This window comes from Perognathus longimembris, chromosome 10, assembly GCF_023159225.1.
Source record: "Perognathus longimembris pacificus isolate PPM17 chromosome 10, ASM2315922v1, whole genome shotgun sequence".
NCBI lineage: Eukaryota > Metazoa > Chordata > Mammalia > Rodentia > Heteromyidae > Perognathus > Perognathus longimembris.
Window position 1 is genome coordinate 51,180,491 of NC_063170.1, and position 24,141 is coordinate 51,204,631.

At 40.2% G+C, this 24,141-nt stretch overlaps 1 protein-coding gene across 1 annotated transcript; it reads left to right on the forward strand.

The window, feature by feature from the left end:
* Positions 1-23,069: 23,069 nt before the first annotated feature.
* LOC125358035 (nuclear transport factor 2-like) lies at positions 23,070-23,886 on the forward strand. The gene has a single exon (XM_048354875.1). It carries the CDS (start codon positions 23,114-23,116, stop codon positions 23,495-23,497), a length of 384 nt encoding a protein of 127 aa, XP_048210832.1. The 5' UTR covers positions 23,070-23,113; the 3' UTR covers positions 23,498-23,886.
* The last annotated feature ends 255 nt before the right edge of the window (positions 23,887-24,141 follow it).

Genomic DNA, 24,141 nt, shown 5'->3' on the forward strand with positions numbered 1-24,141 from the left:
TACATCTCAATAAAACTGTTCCCAAAAATATTATTATATCTTAGAACAAAATGAGGTCGAAAATTTCTAAGTAAATACAAGGTTAAGAGCTGACTTTCAAAATCACTTTGAAGTCATGTTTTAAAATTATTCATTGCGTTCTAAAATTCACTTAATCAAAATGTAAGAATTATATTGAAACAGAAGCAGTTAAACAATAACAGCTGATCAATGATTAAGAGAACGTTCCCTAACTCCCCAATCACAGTTTTTGTTAAGAAAAAATTGTAAGAGCACCAACCACTGGGAATTAGATCAATTGGAATTTTACTATTTTGTCAATTCAGTCAAATAGTATATTTTTAACTTTTAGCACGATTTCCATTTTCTACCCAAATAGCCACTTAGGAGATATGTAATAGCAATCTTTATTTCCAACCTCAGCTTTCTGAATGAATTTAATACAGAGGTAATCATACAAGAATGAATTTTAAACACAGATCTCAACTACCCTACTATTACATTTATGATGACCATGTGAATTGCCTTCATGTCAGGTTTGTGCATCACTGATATTATTCAAATACAGATATATAGACATATATATATATATAATTTTACTGTTACCATTAGTGTGTTGAACAGAGGGGTTATCATTTCATAGGTCAGGTAATGAGTACAATTCTTTTGGGACAGTGTCATCCCTTCCTTCACTTTCCCCCAGTTTTTCTCTTCCATCCCTTCCCACAAGTTCATTTTCCACAGTGTCTACCAAATGCTATGACTGCATTTGTTCACCCTTACTCCCTCAACATTGTTCTTTTAAGAAGTACACAATAGTCTAGTACAGGAATATATATATATATATATATATATATCCATATATGCTTCTAATAACTAGGACACTGATATAAATTTGTGGGTGGATTTGGGTATCATGTGCTGGGGATTGAACTCAAGGCCTCCTGATTAGTTAGATAAGCATTCTACACTTCAGCCACACCTCCAGTCTTTTGGCTTTTTTTTTTTTGGCCAGTCCTGGGGCTTGGACTCAGGGCCTGAGCACTGTCCCTGGCTTCTTTTTGCTCAAGGCTAGCACTCTGCCACTTGAGCCACAGCGCCCCCTCTGGCTATTTTCTGTATATGTGGTGCTGGGGAATTGAACCCAGGGCCTCATGTATAGGAGGCAAGCACTCTTGCCACTAGGCCATATCCCCAGCCCACGTCTTTTGGCTTTTAGTTTGATTTACAGATAGAGTCTCGTGATTTTGCTCAGACCATCCTTGTATTATGCTTCTACCTCTGCCCAGAGTAGATGAGGTTACAGGCATACATGCATTACCATACCTGGCTTCTAATATTTGTTTTAAACTCAGATATACATTAAGTTATTATCTAAGGGGAAAAACTCCATGTATTGAGAAAGTGTCCACATCAAGATTTATTTCGACCTGAGAGAAAACCCAAATCAACAAAATATAACTAAAAATATGATTTTCTTGAATGCCACTAACTGTGGAGTTCAGGTGTGGTGCTAACTTCAGGCACAGCTAGATTGAGAGGCTTGGGGTGGGGGTCTGTTTTCTTCTAAATTGATTTTATTTTCAGGTTCCACTGTCTTTCTTACAAAAGGATGGAGCTCCTTCTGCCTTTCTTTCCCCTCCCCTTTTCAGCAAATGACATGCTGCTTCTCCTGACTCCTAATTGAGTAAGTGCTCAATCATGTAGACCTATCAGAATGTCAGGGAAAATAGGGCCTGCTGATTGGCTTGGGCTTGGGTCATATGCTCATCCTCAAAGGATAGCGCCCCAATTGAACATACAGCCTGAGAGTAGGACAAATCTCCAGGAAATGGAAATAAGAGGAGTATTGTTTTGTTTCTCTTTGTTGCTGTCTGTTTTCTTTCCTTTTTCTTTTGTTTGTTTGCCTATCTGTTGTTGCAAGGGTAAAGGGGAGCCACAGAATTGGTGGGACAAACTGTGAATACATGCATCAGTGATACTGGACATTATATTGAAAATGAATTTGTGGGTGGGGATGGGAGGTAAAAGCTGGGAGAGAGTTAGGGAAGAAGTGACATTGTTCAAAAGACATGTACGCTTTATTTGGCTTATATAACCATAAACCCGCTGTACATCACTTTAACAATAATAGTAAATATTTTTTAAAAGTGTGTTGCCAGAAGATTGGAGAGCCATGACTGCCAGGGAAAACAAATATCAATTAAATTTCCCAGTTAACCAGAGCAATGACGACTCTCACACCTGTAATCCTGGCTACTTAGGAGTCTGAGATCTGTACAATCATGGTTCAAGGCTAGATTGGGCCAAAAAGCTCACTAGACACCATCTAAAAACAACTCACAAAAATAGGGCTGGAGAGATGGCTGAGTAGTGCAGCAACAGCCTAGTAAGCAAGCCAAGTAAGAGAGGCCCTGAGTTCAAATCCCAGTGCTGCCAAAAAGAAGAAAAAAGCAGAAAGAGAAAAGAAGAGAAAAGGCAAGAGGGTGGAAGAAAAGGAGCAAAGGAAGAAGGGAGGGAGGGAGGGAGAAAAAAGGAAGGAAGGCAGGAAGGCAGGAAGGAAGGAAGGAAGGAAGGAAGGAAGGAAGGAAGGAAGGAAGGAAGGAAGGAAGGAAGGAAGGAAGGAAGGAAGGAAGGATATTTTAATTAGAAGACAGACAAGAGCCAGTGCCCTGAGTAGGCCAATCAACACTTTGGGCCTAGAAATAATAAAGACTCCCTTTGTTACAAGACCTGAGGAACTATATCATTTGCTATGGTTTGGATGTAGATTATTTCCTATAGGCCTATGTAGTAAAGGCTTGGTCCCCAGCTCATAATGCTATTGGAAGCCTGTGGATCCTTTAAGAAGTGGAGCTCAACAGGAGATCTTTAGGGTCACTGGAGGTGTGGCCTCAAAGGGTAACTTGAGGCCCTCCCTTATCTTTTCTTCTCTCTGTTCCTTCTCAGGCATGAAGTGAGTGGCTTTGCTCTGCCATATGCTTCGTACACAATTTACAGCCTCACCCATGTCCAAAAGCCACACAGCCCACCCATCTTCGAAGACAACTTCCAAAACTGTGAGGTAAAATAAATCTTTTCTCTTTATAAGTTGATTACTGAGATATTAGTATTTTAACAGAAATATGCCAAACACATCATTCTTTGTATGTTTCCCTGTGGGATAGCTTTGAAAATAATCCTTTGATTAAACCCTTTATGCATTATCATAATTTGATTACACTGTTTATTTCCTGCTGGGATTCTAACTAATGTACATATTGAGGATTACATATTGAGAATGAATGATAGCTGTCATCACACTTTGTTGCATAACCTCACTTTATGTATTATTTCTGATCCTCACACTTATCCTTAGAAATAGGGATAATGACTTTCTATTTGACAAGTGAAGGACTTGAGACTAAGGTACAATAGCAGGTGTGAACCAAGAACTCAGCCAACATGGGAAGCAAGTCTACTGTCCTACTGTGCATATCCGCCATTCATCACCTCCGGTTTGAGCTGCAGCTCTCCTCTTGCCCTCTTCTTATAGCTTTTCTTGACACAGAAGCCAAAGTATCACTTTTTCTATAGATCTACAGGGCGAGTCTGAGGAGTCAATGGCATAACAAGTAAAGATACATTAGTATTTCATAAATCTGCTGCATTACTTGTTTTCTCAAAGAATGTGGATCCTATGATTACTTTCAGACTTTAATTCCTAGTGTTAGAAAATCTGAAGAGACACTGGCCAAATTAAATCTAGGGATTCCTTTTCTCTAGACTCCACTTATCCATCATCTTCCCTAGAAAGTCTCTCTGAAAGCCAGGCATGGTGGCTCATGTCTCTAATTCTAGCTACTCAGGAGGCTGAGCTCTGAGGATCAAGATTTGAAGCCAGCCCAGGCAGAAAAGTCCATGAGACTCTCATCGCCAATTAACAACCAGAAAACTGGAAGTGGAGCTGTGGTCAGAAGCAATAACATGCTAGCCTTGAGCAAAAAAAGCTCAGGGAAAACTCCTAGGTCCTCAGTTCAAGCCCCATGACTAGCTTTAAAAAAAATATATTGTAAAGATGATATACAGAGGGGTTACAGTTACATAAGTCAGGTACTGAATACAATTCTTCTTGAACATGTTACCTCTTCCCTCATTTTCTCCCAGTTTTTTCCCCTCTGGATCCCTTTTCCCCACATTATATAGTTTATTTTCAATATAATGTCTAGTGAGTATCACTGCTGAATTAGTTTACCCTTCGTCCCACCATTTCTGTACTCCTCCTTCCCCTCCCCGCAAAACATAAACTTACATACAAGACAAAAGGCAAAGAAATAAAAACACTTGTGACAAAAGGGAAATAATTTTTTTTTAATTTTGGAGTCTTTATTGGGACGCTAGCAGTCTGCAGGTGGCCCAATTACAAAAAAGAAAAAAGAAAAAAAAAAAAAACTGCAGCCCGGAAAGATTTTTTTTTGTCAGTCCTGGGGCTTGAACTCTGGGCCTAGGCACTGTCCCTGAGTTCTTCAGCTCAAGGGTAGCACTCTACCACTTGAGCCACAGTGCCACTTCTGGTTTTCTGATGGTTAATTAGGGGTAAGAATCTCATGGACTTTCCTGCCCAGGCTGGCTTTGAACCTCGATCCTCAAATCTTAGCCTCAGGAGTAGCTAGGATTACAGGCATGAGCCACTGGTGCCTGGCTCAATTTTTTTTTAAACACAAAAAAAGGTAAAATTAAAAAAACTATTAGGGCTGGGAATGTGGCCTAGTGGTAGAATGCTTGCCTAGCATGCATAAAGCCCTGAGTTTGATTCCTCAGCACCACATACACAGAAAAAGTGGCAAGTGGCACTATAGCTCAAGAAGAAGAGTGCTAGCCTTGAGCAAAAAGAAGCCAAGGACAGTGTTCACACCCTGAGTTCAAGCCCCAGGACTTGTTAAAATAAAAAAAAAAACCACACAACTATTTCTTGGAATTCATTTCGATAAGCATCAGTTTATGTGATGATATGCACATGGCTATTGAGCCCTTGTGAGCCTCTCCTAGGAATATCCTCCTTTGGTCTCACTGTGTGAATGTTTAGAGTCCTGTTTAACTTATCAGATCCAAGTGTAATTTTTGTAACTATCCACTGGACTTACTTGTAGATTTATAGACACCTTGTAATTATTACAAATGAGGGAAAACATGCACCCTATGTTTCTTTGGGTCTGGCTTACTAAACTTAATCGTTTCCAAGTCTTTCTATTTCCTTACAAATGGGGTGATACCAAAAAAATTTTTTTAAGAATGTCTTTCTGAGACTGAGTCCAGAAGGGATGAAGTACCCACTGAATATTCCTACCATGTTCATCCCTACCATGGTGTTTATCCTATATGCATTATTTTACTTGCTTTCTACTGCCTATCCCACATTCTCTGCTATAATTGCCCATTTCCTCTCTGTCTCTTACTAGACCACATAGGGCAAAAGCAATACCTATAATTTCTCTATGCCTAGTGCTTTGACACATACCTGTAAATAGGTGCTAAGTGTAGGCCTGTTAAATGAATGAATTACAACATTGTTCTAAATGGAAAACTGTGCCAGAGAGATATCCCTTTATAGTTCTCATGCCCAAAATGGGCTGTCAGGGTTATTAAAAGGTATGTCCCTCAATAGGAAAAAGATAGCCTATGGCTTCTGGGATTATACACAACTCTAAAATCTCTATGATTCTGGATAATAAAGGTACAATCTTATCAGGAAATGAGTCTCTCACAAGCGCATGAGTTAAGAAATCTTAAACTGCCGTGTGTAATATCTACTAGGTGAACATATAGACAATAAGAACCAGATTTTCCAGATTTTAGAGAAAATATTTTTGTGGACAAGCAGTGAAATTCAAACAAGGTCTTTAATTTAGGTAATATTTCTTTCCCAATAATCATTTCTTGGTTCTGATCATTGCATTATAGTATCAGCATTAGAGAAACCTAGGAGGGGTAATGAGAAACTTTTGTACCTAGTTTTAAAAGTTTTCTGAAAATTCATAATTAGGTCAACATGGAATTATCCATTATCACATTTCATTAAAGCAAGACTCCTGAAATCTAATATAGGAGATAAAATTTCACCAAGAGGTCCAATGGGGGGCAACATCAGTAGCTTGCTGGGCTGGGCAGGATCACAGACACTTTCAGTTTGGAGATCATCTTTGCAGTCACCATCTACTACACTTCCCTTAAGGGGAAACCCTCACTATTATCCCTGACAGCCTTTGCTGAGACCTCTCCAGGGATTTCAGTACACTGCTGGCCCCAAATGAATTACTAGAATGACTGGAAATGTCTTCCTCCTTCTATCCATCCCGCTGAACGTCTGAGCCTTTGTGGTGATACTCAAAAGCACAGGGAATCAAGAACCCTTACTAACTTCCTAGCACAAAAATCAAATGAACTCTTCCTTAAGCCACAGGTATAAAAGGACATGGGAACCTTAAATCTTATAGCAGTTCGTAAGGGAAATATTTTGGATGCACACTTTCTGCTCAACCCCAAATGATCCCATGTGGACAGTTCCTGAGGTAGTCATTTGTCAGACCATGTACAGTGATGAATTTAACCATAACTAAGGCCTAAGAACTCATACGTATTGATTCAAGAACCTGATGAAATAGATAAAAGGATGGTTGCATTATAGATGAGAAAGCAGAGATGGGTAGGTAAATCTACTTACTGTCCATAGAAGTTGCAAAATGTGGCTTGGAACCTTGATTTCTTGAACTCTAACATCAACGCCTTCACCACTGTGCTCTCCTGCTTCCTGCAGAGAGAAATATAGAAGAACTATGGGACTTTAACCCATTCTTACCTCCCATCCTCCCTTTTGTAGTCACCTGACAACCTGAAAAACCTCTTAGAGAAGACTCCCTGGTGAAGCCTCATTATCACCTTATTTCTAGTTCTCTGGTGAAAATGGTGGCTTGAGTGGCTGTCCTAAGTCAGGAATCTGTCTAGTTCAGCCATTGTCTGAGTCCAGTCATAGGATACAGACCATCTTACTGCCCCAGCTCAAAAATCAGCCCTAGGAGCCAGGCACCAGTGGCTCATACCTGTAACCCTAGCTACTCAAGAGGCTGGGGTCTGAGGATCATGATTCAAATCCCAGAATTTCAGTGAGACTCTTATCTCCAATTAACTACCAAAAGAGCTGGAGGTGGAGGTGTGGCTCAAGTGGTAGAGATTCATGTATTTCATGAACAATGTAAAATTATCTCCAACAAATCAGCAAAATGTTCTGAAAAATTATTCACATTGTCCTTTTAGGTTTTGCAACCAAAACCTAGGCTATGAAGAATTAGCAAAAAATTCTTGCACTGAAAGTCAAGTATTGATTTGTGCTGGCATCTCTAAATACAGCCATATGGTCCTAGAGGCCACAGTGTTGCAAGTTCCACCTACTACAGGAAAATCTCAGTTCCTAAGAGACCATATGTCTAATGATGTATCCCAGCCCTTTCATTCACAGTGTGGTCTGTCAACAACTCTGCTTTTAACTGTTCTGCAAAGCATCAGCAGCAGTATAGTTCAAGGGACTCTCAGAGCAAGTATCAGGTAACTCTGATGAATGCCTGTCTTGGAGAAGAACTTCAATTTTGTGACTTGGCCATCAGTTACTTAAAAACACATCTGAATCCTCATCAGTTTTAGAGGATGTATTGGAAAGGCCAGTTTTCATTATTAATTATGACGTCTTCCATATCATTCCCTATTCCTAGATTTTTGTCTTTTAGCTTCATGCATTTATTTATATTTTTTTTTGCCAGTTTTGAGGCTTGAACTCAAGGCCTGAGCACTGTCCCTGGCTTCTTTTTGCTCAAGGCTGGCATTCTACCACTTGAGCGACAGCACACTTATAGCTTTTTCTGTTAATGTGGTGCTGAGGAACCGAGCTTCATGTATGCGAGGTTAGTACTCTACAGCTAAGCCACATTCCCAGCTCCTCATGCATTTATTTATATGACATATATCTCCAGTTTGGGTCTCAAGGCCAGGGTGGGAGAAAGGATGGAAAGGAATCCAATATTGGTAATACAGGATTTTCACTCACAGGTGGGGGCGGGGAGGGGAAGACACACATCAATGCAGTAGAAATAGAGACACAAAACAAGGTCTTTGGCATTGTGGCTTGGAAAATGCAAGGCACATTCTAATATCTGTGTTTTGATTTGTTTTTTTAGTCACTTGGAAGATCAGCCCACACCATATTGAGTAGAGAGGACAAAGAAGCCTGTGATCTGGGATTGCAGGTGAGCTGCATTCCTTTGCTAGGTGAGAGGACACCTCTGTTTTGCCTGGGAGATGAGGTAGACCCAGCATCAAGACAGAACTTCTGGGGCTGGGGATATAGCCTTGTGGCAAGAGTGCCTGCCTCGGATACACGAGGCCCTAGGTTCGGTTCCCCAGCACCACATATACAGAAAACGGCCAGAAGCGGCGCTGTGGCTCAAGTGGCCAGAGTGCTAGCCTTGAGTGGGAAGAAGCCAGGGACGGTGCTCGGGCCCTGAGTCCAAGGCCCACGACTGGCCAAAAAAAAAAAAAAAAGACAGAACTGCTAAACTGAGGCCCCCCCACCCCCACAAACAGGGCTTCACACAGGAAGGACAAAAGAAAGAGCCTTGCTACTCAAATCAAATCAGGTGACACAAAAATAAACAAGAAGTGAAACTTGGTCTTGAGCAAGAAGCCTGACTTGACACTGCAGTTGTGAGGCTGTGGCTATAGGGTTCCTCTCATCTAGGGAATCAAGAATGCTCCCAAAACCTGATGTGGAGCAGGGCTTATGCTTCCATCTGTGTGGATGAGATAGGACTGGATAGGGAGCTGTGATAACTGCCTATCCCCCTGTACTCACCCCCTAGCCAAAGGAGGGGGGGGAAATGAGATTATACTACAGCCATCCAAAAGAAAAGAAACAAATTAGAATATACTGGGAATGGTATTGTAGAAAAGTTTATTTCCACTGGAAAAGGTCACCTCTCATTTGGCAGCATGTACTCAAACATTCCTGAAATTTTTTTCAAGAACAGCATACAGGATGTAAGACAGAAGAAGTGTTGCTTCAACAATGTTTACAATTGCTACATGTGCACCTAAAAGAAGAACAACTAGCAATCTAATTGAACAACAAAATCACTACTTAGAAAATACTATGTAACTTCCTTTTTAAAGTAATGCTTTGTAAAGTAAAGAAATAGTCCTAAGATATTTTTAAGTTTAATGAAAATTCCTTAAAAGGATTCTAACTCTCTTCATGGTGGTCTTGGGGATTGATCTCAGAACCTGATGGTTTCTAAGCAGGTACTCGATCATTAAGCCATTGATTCTCTTCAAGATAGGGTCTCACTTTACCTTGACCATCATGGGTTGTGATCTACTTACCCGTGTTTTCCCAGGTGAATGACAAACGCATGCAGCTGTGCCCAGCCATTGTTTGAGCTAGTCTATGCATAGGCTGCTCTCAGATCTCAAACCCTGAACTTGTATTTCCCATGGGTAATTGTTTCTTCTTGTTTTTTCTAAGCATGTTCTATGCTTCCCAAGCTGGCCTCCAACTTCTAGGCTCAAATGATCTTCCTGCCTCAGCCTGCTGAGTAGATGGGACTATGAGCTCAGACTACCCATTCCAGTTTCTGTGTCTTTTAATACATCTGCAATACTTTAGTTTTTTAAATCTTGTAGTTCTGTGGATTGAACTCAGCCTCACATTTAGTAAGCAGAGACTCTGCCTTTTGAGCCACTCTGCCAGCCCTATCTACTACAATTCTTTCTGCCAGAAGATCCTCTCCCCAAAATTCATACTAAATGTTTTGCTTTATATTATTTAGGGGTATTTGTGAGATCGTTCTCACTATACATCCCAGACTGACCTCACACTTGTGATCCTCTGCCTCGGCCTCTGAGTGCTGGAAATAGAGTCATGTGCCACCACACCTGGCTTAGGTGAGTAAATTCTTCAGTTATTTTTCAGTGAGAGCTTAGTTCGTGCCAGACATAGTTTTAAGCTTCTCTCACAGGTAAATCTGTTTGGCCTCCACATAACCCTAGGAGGTGGATAGTATTATCATTTCAGTGTTACACCGATTACAAACAGGGACGGCATGGTTGAAAAACTTACCCTTGGACAGGTAGCAACAGGTAGTATGACACTGTGACATTGTATAGCTCCTTGCATTAAACAACTCTTAAAACAAGTGATCTGAAAGGATGTCATAAAACTAAGATGCTTTTTTTCCCTTTATTGTCAAAGTGAATTACAGAGGAGTTACAGTTTCATATATAAGGCAGTGAGTATATTTCTTGTTCAACTTGTTACCTCCTCCCTCATTTCCCCCCCCTTCTTTCCCTCTTCCCCCCACCCCATGAGTTGTACTTTTGTCTTTACCAACACACCATCAAGAAAAAAAAATGCCACTTGTTATCCCATGATTACTGATAGCAAATCTCCCAGAACTAAGGGTAAGCAAAATGGTAGGAAAGATTCCAGAACTTGAGGAGGAAAGGAATATCTGAAATATTCTCTATTAACACTGTCATTTGCCCACCAACCAGATTTCTTATTTTTTTGCTAGTCCTGGGGTTTGGGACTCAGGGCCTGAGCACTGTCCCTGGTTTCTTTTTGCTCAAGGCTAACACTCTACCTCACCTAAATGCCACTTATGGCATTTTCTGTGTATGTGGTGCTGAGGAATCAAACCCAGGGCTTCATGCATGTTAGGCAAGCACTCTACCGCTAATCCACATTCCAAGCCCCTAACCAGATTGTTGTATAATCAAATTGAAAAAAAAGGAGGGGGCTGGGAATGTGGCTTAGTGGTAGAGTGCTTGGCTAGCATGCATGAAGCCCTGGGTTTGATTTCTCAGTGCCACATAAACAGAAAAAGCCGGAAATATGCTGTGGCTCAAGTCGTAGAGTGCTAGCTTTGAGCAAAAGAAGCTCAGGGACAGCCCAGGCCCTGAGTTCAAGCCTCAGCACTGCGGGGGTTGTGGGGAGGAGAAAAAAAAAGAAAAAGAAAACAAATTTGTCATAAGTGATTTGGAATCCTTCTATAAGAGACAAGCATGCCAGTGAAAATACAAACATGCTAGTGAAAGTATTTTAAATGTACTATCCTCAAGTCTTCGATGTCCAGCTCCATTTTTTCTCTCTACTTAACTATATGCATTTGTATTGGCACCTATTAAACCCAGGCATGATGCATTATAAATTAATTTAGATCTATTCAAGAATATCTTACCATTGAGAATTCAGATGAAACAAGAATAGAGAAGTAGCTGACTGCCCCCTCTCCAGAGATTCTATTTCTATTTCTCAGTTTTCTCTAGCTTCCGTGAAGGCACCCCATCCAGCTCTGAAGCAGGATGAATGCTACAGGCACATTTGCCACTTGAATCAGGGACAGTGCCAACAAGTCGTTATTTCCCTCCTACATCTATCTCCCTTTTCTCTGACAGCCCTGGGAATTCAGGCTGATCACAAGTGTGGGTGGTAAGTGAGTGGGAGGTGTTAACCAAAATCCCCTTCCCCCAAATTCTACACCAAGCTGATGCATACATGAAGCCACTCTCCGCCTTCCATACCCTCCAAGGCACGAGAGCATATGGAGCTTTTCGTGTGTTTTAATTCATTTCTCCCTTCATTCTCACACTCAGAAGGAAATGGGTACAGTTAGATAAAAAAGGGCTCCTTAATTAGGGGTTACTGAGTGTGTAATTGCTCCCACAGTGTTTTTAGAGTGATAGTCCGTTAGTAGGAGCCAAGCTTGCTATAAGGAATCTCACTGAACTGCCCAAAGACTCTAATTCTATTTATTCAAGGTTATTTGATTAAGGCAGCATCATTTACTGAAAGCCTTTTTCTCCCACCTTGTCTCAAACAGGTCAGGGGAAAAATCACAAGCTCAGAGTTTCTGTTTTTGAATTGCAGACCAATCAAGTTTTCAGGTGAGTACTGAAGTGATTCTAGACCCATGACAGAATCTAGAAGAAAGTAGATGTGATCTTTGCTAGAGTTGTAGACTGCATACCTGAACTATAAAATCCTTTACAGAGCATAAGGGGTCATAAGAATCACGATCACACTCACACGCCCTATTTCACAAACCACATCACAGAACTGGGACTGGAAGCTCCCTGGGTTTGACCTTCTGTTCTTCCCATCTTCTCCCATGATGGATGAAGGCATGATATAACCTGACTCGGGATGAGATGGTCCAAAAGCACTGTGTGCAGTTTGACTTCGTAGATAGCTTTCTGCCCAAGGTCTCACTGGTATTTACATTTTTCTGGATGGAAACCTTATCATCCCACAACTGGTGTTAAGGGTTCCTCCAGCATTGGCCCACTTTGTGGCTTTCAAGGCTTCACCTTCAGTACTCTGGCCTGGGAAGGCCAGGTAGAGACTGTCCAGCCCTCCCCATTTTCCCAATGGATCTCTTAGTTGGCCTTTCCTCTCTATCGTGGTTAAACTACAGGAACTCAATGAAGAGTAGGGCATTTCCACTCTGAAAGTCAGTACACTTAGACTTCCGGTTGTCCCTCAGACCCCTATGGGATTTTCACTTCCTTAGGGAGGAGTTTGGGTCAGGCTTGTCTGGTTCATCTGCTCTCTCCCTGCCACTTCAATAGGCCTTTGGTTAGAAAAGCAAGAGGCAAGACGAGCTCTTTTTATGCATGTTTGCATCACGAGGTAGGATTTAGTAGGAAAGCACTGGGATTTTTGTGGACTCTCCAGTAAGTTTCTGGAGAGTAAAACAGGATTGTGGCAGAAGCACCCCCCCCCCACACCCTCAGTACCAGAGTTTAAGCAGAGCCCTATGCTTGCTCAGCTTGATTGTCAGAGGGCACTCTACCACTTGAGCTATCCCAGTAGTTCTGTTCTTTGCTGGCAATTTTGGAACAGGAGTCTAGCGAACTTTTCTGCTCAGGATGGCCTTGAACCAAGATCCTCCAGGTCTAAAATCTGCTAAGTAATTAGGATTACAGGTGTGAACCATCAGTACCAGGCTTCCAATCACTACAGAACCTTCAAAGAGTTTTTCTGTTTTGAGTTTTCCATTCCCCATCACCACAGTTGTGGGAGCTTACCTTCAGTTAAATCCCTATTTGTGATATGAATTACTCATTATATATATATACACATATGTGTATGTATGTGTGTATGTGTATATATATATACATATGTATGTGTGTATGTATATATAATTTTGACCGTGGTTTACTTCTCAGGCCTCTGAGAAGTTACTCCTTAGCCTCATTCACAAGGGAAGTAATGTCATTGTGTACCTGACATTACCTCTTTTCCTGTACCCATTGTGTGAATTATGCACATACATTTTCCAATCCATGTAAGTCAGTGTGTCTTAGCTTACTCCAGGCTGACTGGAGAACCTTCTCCCACTGCTGCTTCTTTCCAGTAAAAAACACAGTGCCTGAAATGATCAACAGTTAGAAATTTGTTGAATGAATAACAGTCAAGTATTAAGGATATATTGGTCCAGATACTATTGCTATGATCAAATCTCTGAAACAGGAAACTCTGTTTTTGTTGTTGTTGTTGTCAGTCATGAGACTTGAATTGTTGGCCTGAGCATGGTCCCTGAGCTCCTTGTTTTACTCTTGTGTATACTTGTCACCTAATATAGCAGATATTCAGAAATATCTAATGAGTGCCTCAGTAATGCCTAGATTATACCAAATGACCTTTAAACTTGCTGATACCATGTTGTACACACAAAAATAACTATAATAAGGACATACAATAGCAAACATTAACATGGATGTAGAAAAATGAGAGCCTTCCTATATTTAGAGTACATACATTGAACCTTCATATATTGAAAATGAAATGTTAACATCCTCTTTGGAAAAGTTTGGAAGTTTCTTAAAACATTGAATAAAAATTTTCCATGTGACACAGGAAAATCACTCCTAGGTGTCTAAACAAGAGAACTGAAAACATATGTCTACATAATGGTTTGTATACAAATGTTCATTGCAACATTATTCATGACAGGCAAAAAGTAGAAACGATCCAAACACCTATCAACTGAATGCATAAACAAAATAAGAAACATTCATATAATGAAATACAATAAAAATAAACTAAAGACTGAGGAATGCTACAATATGGATGAACCCCAAATACATTATTCTGCCAACAAAGCCAAATACAAAAGACCACGTATTGTATGATTGCACTTATATGAAATGCTCCTAAACCAAATCTACAGAAACAGGAATTCATTAATGGCTGCCTAGAGTGGGTATGAAAGTGGGTATGTGACTGGATATGAGCATTTCTTTTGGAGGCAATGAAACTGTTCAAAATTTAGATTGTTGTGATGATTGCACAACTATAAAATTACTAAAAATTATTGAATTGCACACTTAAGTGATTGAATTTTATGATTTACAAGTTATATCTCAATAAATCTCTGTAGGACTAGCTGGGCATGGTGGCTCAAGACTAGTTAATCGTAGCTACTAGGGAAGCAGTGTTGGAGAATCATGGTTCAAGGCCAGCCTGGGCATTAAAAAGGAAAAGAAAAAAACAAAAACAAAAACTAGACTCCATCTCAACCACTGGCTAGCACAATATATTTACCTGTTATCCCAAGCTATGGAAAGTGGTAGAGTGCTTACTAAGCAAACACAAAGCTCTGAGTTCAAACCTCAGTACAATCCTCTGAAGAAAAATCAGTGAGACTAAAACTGGCCATATATTATCCTAAATCACCAAATGCTATTAATTTGGTACTTTGTTTTATCTTCCTATGCTTAATGATCATCTTTATACCCAATCCTCTGTTAATTGTATCTTCTCCCTACAATCTAGCTTGGGGAAAATGACTGTAACAGAATCAGAGTGGTCAACCTATTCCTTTGAGGCTATAAAGAACAACTGCATTACATCCAGATAAGGTCACCAGCTAAAGTTAAGAGAGTATTGAATGGGGTTGAATGTGGTAGCTAGTTCTTCATCTCCAGCAAGCCATTCCCTACAACATAGACAACATACTTATCAGGAGAGATATTACATATTATTATGATATGGGCCATTTACTTGCCTGAGAAAATAGAGCCAGCTGGTCTTTTAGTATCCATAAAAACTTTGATGTAATTGCCCAATGTAGTGTTCCATCAGGGTATGGAGAGTACTCACTTTACATTCCTCAACAAGACATATTATGATGTTTCTATGATCTCCTTAGCATAAATAATATTTCTGTATGGGAAAGGTGAAGGTTTGAGATGATAGAAAGATCTCAAAATAATGGAAGTATTTCTCAATCACCAGTGTCCTCTATTTTCTGGATGGTAAAGGAGGAGGATTTTGAGAAAAATGGCAGTTTCTTAAACAACAACATTGGGGTTAGATTGTATATCTTATAGGAAGTTTAAAATGTATGTAATATATGCACTCAAAGTGACCATCACTCCATGCTTGCCATTCACATGGTGCTTGAATGCATGATTTGAAGTAAGAAGTGGCCCAATTGCTCTCCCTTTCTACTGTTTGCCAGAGACTCTTTTGCTCAAAATAATACTTTATTTAGATATTTGCTAGAGCTCCTTAAAAGATCCTGGATATGGTATCCAAAATACCTCAAATATTACAGTGCACATGTGTAATCTCAGCTATTTGGGAGGTACAATATAGAAGGACCGTAGTTTGAGACAAGTGAAACACTATCACATAAAGAAAGCCAGGTTTGGTTACACACTTAGGATTCTAGCTCCTGGAGAAGCAGGCATAGAAGAATCATGGTCCAAGGCTTGCCCAGGCAAAAAACATGAAGTCCTATTTGAAAAACAATTTTTTTTTAAAGTGAAAAGGATTAAGGCATGGCTCAAGGAGTAGAGCATTTGCCTGAGTTCAATCCCCAGAACCACTGATAAATAAATGAATGATAGCCCCAGGTATGATTTAAAACTTACTTTAAAACAAATACCCTATGAATTCCCTAAACAGGCTGATTAATTCATTGAAAAAATAAAGTAATTAACATTGTAATGTATGTGTATATGTAGATGCTTACATCTTCTGTATACAACTGCTGAAGATACACAAACGGAGCCAGTAAATGTTTGATGAGTCCCTCAAGTAAATCCCTTGTACCATAAATTGTAGTCATGAGCAGGAAGGCTGGTGATGGGAGCTGTTAAGAAAGACTGTGTCTTCAAGGAAGTATAAGGACTAGCATTAGATAGGAAAGAAGGAAGGAGGAAAAGAAAGAGGAGGAAAAAGAAAGAGGATGAAAGAGAAGAAGGAAAACCAACATCAACACCCATTAAGAGTGCAAAAGCCCCCAAAATACTGGTGATACTCCATGGAAATATACAGCCAAAAATGGGTTAAGAATTCTTTAATAGAAAATCAAATGATAAAATGTTTCCTAATTAACCAGAGCACCTTGTAAGTATTGATTACAGCTTAGGAAAATAATAAACTTGTGCATTATAAATCAAGCAGAACATATTCCTCAAGGCATGATAGATGGAAAACAATAGATTGAACTTATTAAAAGTTCACTGCAAAAACAAAAGGATTTCAATGGTAAAGTGTTTATACTTCCTGTTTATCATATGATCTCCCTAAATGAAATAGATCTGAAAGCACATTTTTCAGAAGCTGAGACACTGATCTTCCTACACTAATAGAAAGAGGTAGGAAAATATCAATCAGCCCAAAATATTTCATGAATCAATGTCTGAGGAAATATAATGGGATTATAAATAATGAGAATTTGATACTGACCTTTTTCTTGCCTGTAAACAAAAATCGAGACTGAAATTGAGGTGTCTGTCTTTAAAATTTTACTTGCAGGGTATTTGTCTTTACCATGGTTCATTCCGAAGATACCAGATCTTAAAATGAAAGGGGGCTAATCTGTAACCCCTTTGTACCACACTTTGACAATAAAGAAAAAAGATTAATTTTAAAAAATGAAATGGGGCTGTGAGGAGGGCAAACCAACCATATTTTGGGGAAAACTAGAACAAGAAGACAGCATTTGAGCAGTGGGGGAATAAAGAAATAAGTATGCAAGAGTGTGTGTACTATAAAATCACACTATTTGGATTACTGAGGATAAAGCCAATTTACATTAGTTAACTATGAACAAGAAAATATCTGAAAAGAAAACAAATGCTGTTGGTTTTCTAGCACATGCCCCTAAAAAAAAAAAAAAAAAAAAAAAAAAAAGCTAATAGCTAACGAAGTGCTGGACCTGATGTTAAGGTTATTTTTAATTGATAGATACAAGACACATTTGTAAATGTTCGTAAATTGGTTTTGCACCTACATTAATCAACAAGTATTTACTAAACACCTTACTGTATACCACCCATGTGCAGAATGTTGGAGGGGACAACAAAGATGACTTCATAAATCTGGCTTTTGGAGGGAAGCAGCGAATGTACTGACTAACCTTTCCAATTAGAAATAATTCTAACTGGATCACACACCCCTCCATTACAAAGGATAGATTTTATGGAGAGTCATTATTAGGGGAATGGGTCTGATGCTGTGTGCTATCAGTCGACACTTTCAGGAACAGTTAAAGAATAGAATCCATTCGGTAATTCTTCCTCAAGGTCTTCTTCAAGTGTTCATATGACTCTGGTAACAACCTTAATCCCTACTAATTACAGGGTACCTCTCTATTGCAATGGGAAGTCTGTCTATTATTTTCATCTTAATCATCTTACTGATAGTTGTTACCCTTTCTACCACCAACCTCTCCCTCAACACATGTCATGTGACCCAAGTTGGATATTACAAAATAGTCCATCTTCTTAACTGGTCATAAATGACACAGATTGATGCAATGAAGACTAGTTCTAGTTTTCTAATTCTATTGGGAGGTGATGTTCTCTTTCTATCTTGGTTAACAATTATAAAGATAGTATAATGGATAACTAGGCTTGGTAGTACACACCTAGCATCCTAGCCACTTAAAATAAAACGTTCAAATGCAGTCATATTATTCAAAGTGTTTTTGTGAAAATGGAACTAGAAAAACTGGGAAATAGGTGTAGCTGGGAGAGATAGAGGAGAATTATGAAAGGAGTCACTGTGTTTATAAATGGACATGTTGAATTGAAACCCCTTTATACAACTACTTAAAGATAATTTTAAAAAAATTTTTAAAAAGTTAAAAAGTCAGCTCAGGCTATATAGTGAGTTTAAGGCCAGCCAAGGAAATTCAGTAAGCCCTGTGTTAAAACTTAAAAGGGGATTTGGGTGTAGTCCAGTGGTAGAGCTCTTACATAATATATACAAGTCTCTGGGTTTGCTACCTAGTGCTCCCTCCCTGCCCCCCAAATAATGAATCCAATCAAGTAGATTGGATTCATTCATGCCTTTAAAGCACATGTGTGTCTATGAGGGCATTTCCACAGAGGCCTCACTAAGGGGAATAAGATCTATCCTGAATGTAGATGGTACCATCCCATAGGCCGGTGGACTGAATGGAATAAAAGGGGTGGGAATGGAAAAAAAAAAAAAAAACAGTGCAGGCACATGTTCTCTGCTTCCTACCCACCACGATGTGAGCTGTTCTTCTGCTCCATGTCCTCCCTGCCATGATAGACAGGAACTTCCAAGACTATGAGCCAAAATAAATCCTCCCTGCATTAAATTCTTTTATTCTGGTATTTGATCAAATCAATAAGGAGCTAACTAACACAGATAATATAAAACTAGGGAGAAATCTTAACAATGAAGCAAATATAGAACAAAGAAACCCACCCACCCCCAAAATAAAAATAATTTTTAAAAAAGAAAGAAAGAAAACCCTGTCATCAGAAAAAGAGGCAGAATCTCCATGGCATGAAATTTCCTGTATTCAGCCTCACCTGAAATCTGCTTCTAAACCTTTCAGTTCTGAGTCCTTATAGCATCATTTTTTACTTGTGCTATTTTTTCGTTCTGCTTCTGATTCCATGCAGCTAGAAATACCTGTCTAATGGACACACTCTATTTCGTTTGACCTCTACAGGAACCCTCTGGGGAGATGACTGGTACAGTTTGTGTCTCAGAAATCTAAGACTATCCAGGTACTGTGGTGCAAGCCTGAATAGTCCCAGCTATTCAGACCAAGGCAGGAGACCAAGGCAGGTGGCTTGCTCGAGCTCAGGAGTTCCATGTCAGAGTGGGAAGCAGAGGGAGACCCTTTCTCACAAACAAACAAAAACAGTCACAAACAAAAAAGGGACAAAAACAGAGTCTCAAACATAGTAAGAGTATTTCCCAGTGATGCAGCCATAAAGTGAGAGCTGGAGCTCAAATCTGGGACCAGCTACTACCAAAATCCATGCAGACATCTTCCCCCATATTTCATGATATCTCTGTGACCCCTGTGACTAGCACAGGCTCCAACACATATTTGGTGCCAAGGCAGTTTTATATCTGAGTTGGCATTAGAAGAGATAGGATCAAGTTTTCCTGCCAAATAGATGAAAGCAGATAATAAGAGAGCTGGGAGAAAATAAACTGGGGAAGTTTAGGAGGGATGGGAAAAGAAGGAGATGTTGACTAGAATAAAGGAGTTTAGAAAATTCCTGAAAACTGGCTCCTTTAAATCCTTTTTTAAAAAAATAGCCAGATGCTCACATCTGTGGCTCCTGCCTGTAATCCTAGCTACTCAGAGGCTGAGATCTTGGAATCACAGTTCAAAGCCAACCCATGAGACTCTTATTTCCAATTAGACTCTTATTTCCACCAGAAAACTGGAAATGGAGCTGTGATTCAAAGTAGTAGAGTGCTAGCCTTTTTTTCTGAATAATTACTTATTTGTTGACAAAGTAATGTACAGAGAGGTTACAGTTTCATACGTAAGACAGTGGGTACATTTCTCGTACAATTTGTTACCTCCTCCTTCATTTTCCCCCTCCCCCCTCCCCCTTTCCCTCTCCCTCCATGAGTAGTTCAGTTGGTTTACACCAAATAGTTTTGTAAGTATTGCTTTTGGAGTCATTTGGGTTTGTTTTTTTTATCCTTTGTCTCTCAATTTTGATATTACCTTTCCGTTCCCTAGTTCTAATACCAGTACATACAGTATCTAGGGTACTCAGATGAAATATAGTGATAGCACGGGACTAGCCTTGAGTGAAAAAGATCAGGAACAGCACCCAGGCCCTGACTTCAAGCCCCACTACTAGGTAGGTAGATAGATAGATAGATAGATAGATAGATAGATAGATAGATAGATATGTAGGTAGATGATAGATATGGTAGGTAGACAGACAGACAGATAAAAGTTGATTTTCAAACAGGGATTAAACATTTATCCAAACTACCTGATCATCTGATTCATTTACTTGATAGCCCGTACTTCATAAGTAGCACAAAGGTAAACAGCAAAGTTTGCCCAAATTCCTTAAAAGCAAACATATACCCAACATCTTCACATTTCAGACAAGCTTTCTTGCTTCAGCGCTGGATCACAACACTGAGTTTTCTCTTTTAAACTCACACTAATAAGTGATCCCACAAGGTCCTGTTTCTGTTCATGGGCCAAGATCTATGGGTCTGACCTGAACAGAAACTCCCTGCAGATATTAAGGGGAACCTTTCTCCCATGTTCATTCCGTGGAACCTGAGAGCAAGACAAGAAACAGCCTCTGAAGTGGGAATGCATACTCATGTAACCTAATTAAACAAAACACATCCCAAATATCATTAGCCCCAATGTATACACAGACCCCGAGGGACAGGACTACAGCTCAGAGCAGCAGAGTTGTATCCATGTCGTGGATGTGTGCCAAGGATGGCTGACAAGCCTCACCTCTCTGGCTTACTCATCCTTGGCAGTTCTGAATTCATTAGGCAGATGACAAGGGAGAGATGCTAAAACAAACTGAAGACTTTCCGACTCTGTGTGGCCATGACAACGGGCGATTTACACAGAAATTCCTTCCCAGGTGCTAGCCCAGAAGGCAACAACCTTGGTAAGAAACCCCATAAGCTGTCCTTATGATTTAGCATACATGAAATGTGTGAAATCTCAAGAATAGGTTTGCTATGGTCCCCCAGCCCTTCACAAAGAATTCAGCAATCCTTACCTCATCTTCACAACCAGTTCCCACACACACACACACACACACACACACACACACACACGGTTGTTACAGAAGTTATCTTGCTGATTCCCAAGCTAGAGGAAGCCAGGTGCAATGAGCTTAGCAACCTGTCCAAGGTCATATAACTCGCAGGTGTCAAAGCTGGGGTTCAGCTCAGGAGTGAGGGTGATTAACCTACAGTGTTACCCTGACACCACTGAAGCTGACACTGAACTTACAGATGGCTTCCAGAATGCAACTCTACTTAAACTACATTTCTTCTTCTTTCATTGTGCTCAAAGACTCATACAATTTACCATTGTGACCATTTTAAGTGTACTTTTCTGTGACATTAAGTATTGTCACTCTGCTGTGTGAGTACCGTCTTCCCAGCTTCTTCATCACCCCAGACAGAAACACTCTCTCTCTCTCTCTCTCTCTCTCTTCTCTCTCTCTCTCTCTCTCTCTGATAACTCCTTGTTCTTCCCACCCATAACTCCCGGTATCAAATATTTCACTTCTTATCTCTGAATTTGCCTGCACTAGGGACCTCATATAAGCACACGTGTATACATATTTATCTTTTTGTGTCTGGCTTTCTCATCGATGGTGATCGTCTTTGAGGTTCATCCATGTTACAGCATGTGCTGTGCATGTAGCAGATTTGCACCACGTGTGGTGTATGTACCATGACAGCAAACATGTATCGCAATGTGGCATGTATGGTATATGTAGCATAGTGTAACTCAGTGCATCATATATCATGTGTTTTATAACGTGGCATGTGTGCTGCATGTAGCATTGTGGTGTGTGTGGCATGATGTGGCATGTATTACCTGTGTAATGAGACTCTATTGTGTTCAAATAGCACCGTTGTTTAACCCTGGTGCTGTTGATGACCGTTTTGGCATTTCTCCTTCTTGGCTATTGTGAATAACAATGCTACGAACACCAGTTCTGTTTGGGGCATTATACACAGAGGTGAAATTGCAGATGATCCTTTTATCCTTTTTTTTTTAAGGAACCACCATACTGGCTCCATAATGGCTACACTGGTTTAAATTTCCACCAACACTGCACAGGGTTTCATTCGATCCACATCTATGCCAGCTCTCATCATTTTCTGGGGTTTCTTGGTGGCAGAGGAGAGGGTATTACAATTTTTCATAATAGCTATCCCGATGCTGATGTAGTAGTATCTTATTCTAGTGTCTTCTTTGGAGAAAGACCTTTTTGAGTCTTTCATCTGTTTTTTGAAATGTGGAGTTGTCTGTATTTTTGTTGTTGAATTATAAAAGGTCTTTACATATTCTGGATATCAATCCCTTATTTAGAGAATATGATTTAGCTTCCATTCTGAAACTTCTTTTTTACTCAGCTGTTATTGTTTTTGTTGTGATTGTCTTTTTAATTGAATTTTATTTAAAAAAATACTTGTGGACAGTGTGTACAGCATTGTGGTCAGATGGGGGGAGGGGGAGGATGCTACAGTGGGTAAGAGATCCTGTGCATCACAGTGTAGCTGTCAGAGGCACAGTGTGAGTAAAGCCATACGGGAGTATTACAACGTGCTGGGGACAGAGGGCAGAAGAAGCAACGGCTGATCTGTATCAACAGAGACCTACAAAACCTTCCTTCCAGGACTCATCTCAAGCAGGAATTGTTGCCCTAAAAGAGAGACTGGGAAAGAGAGACACCCTTGATGAGCGCTATTCCCTAAGAGAGGATGATCAAGTCACAGCAGGGAAATTGAAGGTAGATGGAGAAGAGGATCATCTAGTGACTACTTTAAGCTACTCTCTTAAGGGGAAAAGAGGAAAAGAGAGGGAAGAGGAGGAGGAAGGATATCAGAAAATCAGCACTCAATTCCCAGCTATACAAGGGTAACAAATGTGGGGTGACGGACAAGTCATTGGTCATATCTAAATATCAATCCCCAGCGCTGGGTTGCCGCCGCCGTTGCCGCCGCTGCCGCCATCGTGCCAGCCCCTCGGGTCTCAGCGAGGCTGGGTGATGCTCCAGGATGGGAGACAAGCCAATTTGGGAGCAGATTGGATCCAGCTTCATTCAACATTACTACCAGTTATTTGATAATGACAGAACCCAACTAGGAGCAATTTATATTGATGCATCAGGCCTTACGTGGGAAGGACAGCAGTTCCAGGGAAAAGCTGCCATTGTGGAGAAGTTGTCTAGCCTTCCGTTCCAGAAAATCCAGCACAGTATCACTGCACAGGACCATCAGCCCACACCAGATAGCTGTATCATCAGTATGGTTGTGGGCCAGCTCAAGGCTGATGAAGACCCCATCATGGGGTTCCACCAGATGTTTCTATTAAAGAACATCAATGATGCTTGGGTTTGCACCAATGACATGTTCAGGCTTGCCCTGCACAACTTTGGCTGACCTCCTCCTGAACACTTACTTGTTCACGCTGTTTTCCTCCTCCCTCCTTTTTCCAATACTATCACACTCCTCCAGATGCTCCAAATATCATACACAAATAAGCAATGCTGAGGTGGGAGTAGGTGCAGTGCTCTGCCCCCACCAAGGTGTTGTGCATGATGTTTGGATGTTAGATTAGTTGCATCTGACAGGAGAAGTTTGTGTTGTACCAGCGCATGCCTTGAAAAGACTTAAGTAATGCAACAGGTTGTGTTTTTTTTTTTAATCTACTGACAAGATACTCTAGTAACCCAAAGAAGTGAAGGAGAAAGCAGCTGTCTCACCGCCCAGATATTGATTTGTTCAGATGTTTCAAATGCCTCATGATACAATAAAACCACAAAAATTTTCTTAACAGTTTAAAAAAATATATCAATCCCCAAAGTAGGAATGGTAGGGCCCATCTTTCCCCCCATCCTGTTTGTGGTGAGGGTTCATTAATCAGAAACTGCAAAGCATCAATCTTGAAGAACTGTGAAGAACCATTAAACAGGACACAAAATAGCTACTTAAAACTGGGCCTCGTATGTAAATATGTAAGACAATCCATAGGAATCCAGGGTGCAAGAAAGCCAGGTTGCCAATCATTGGGAAATGATTTGGAG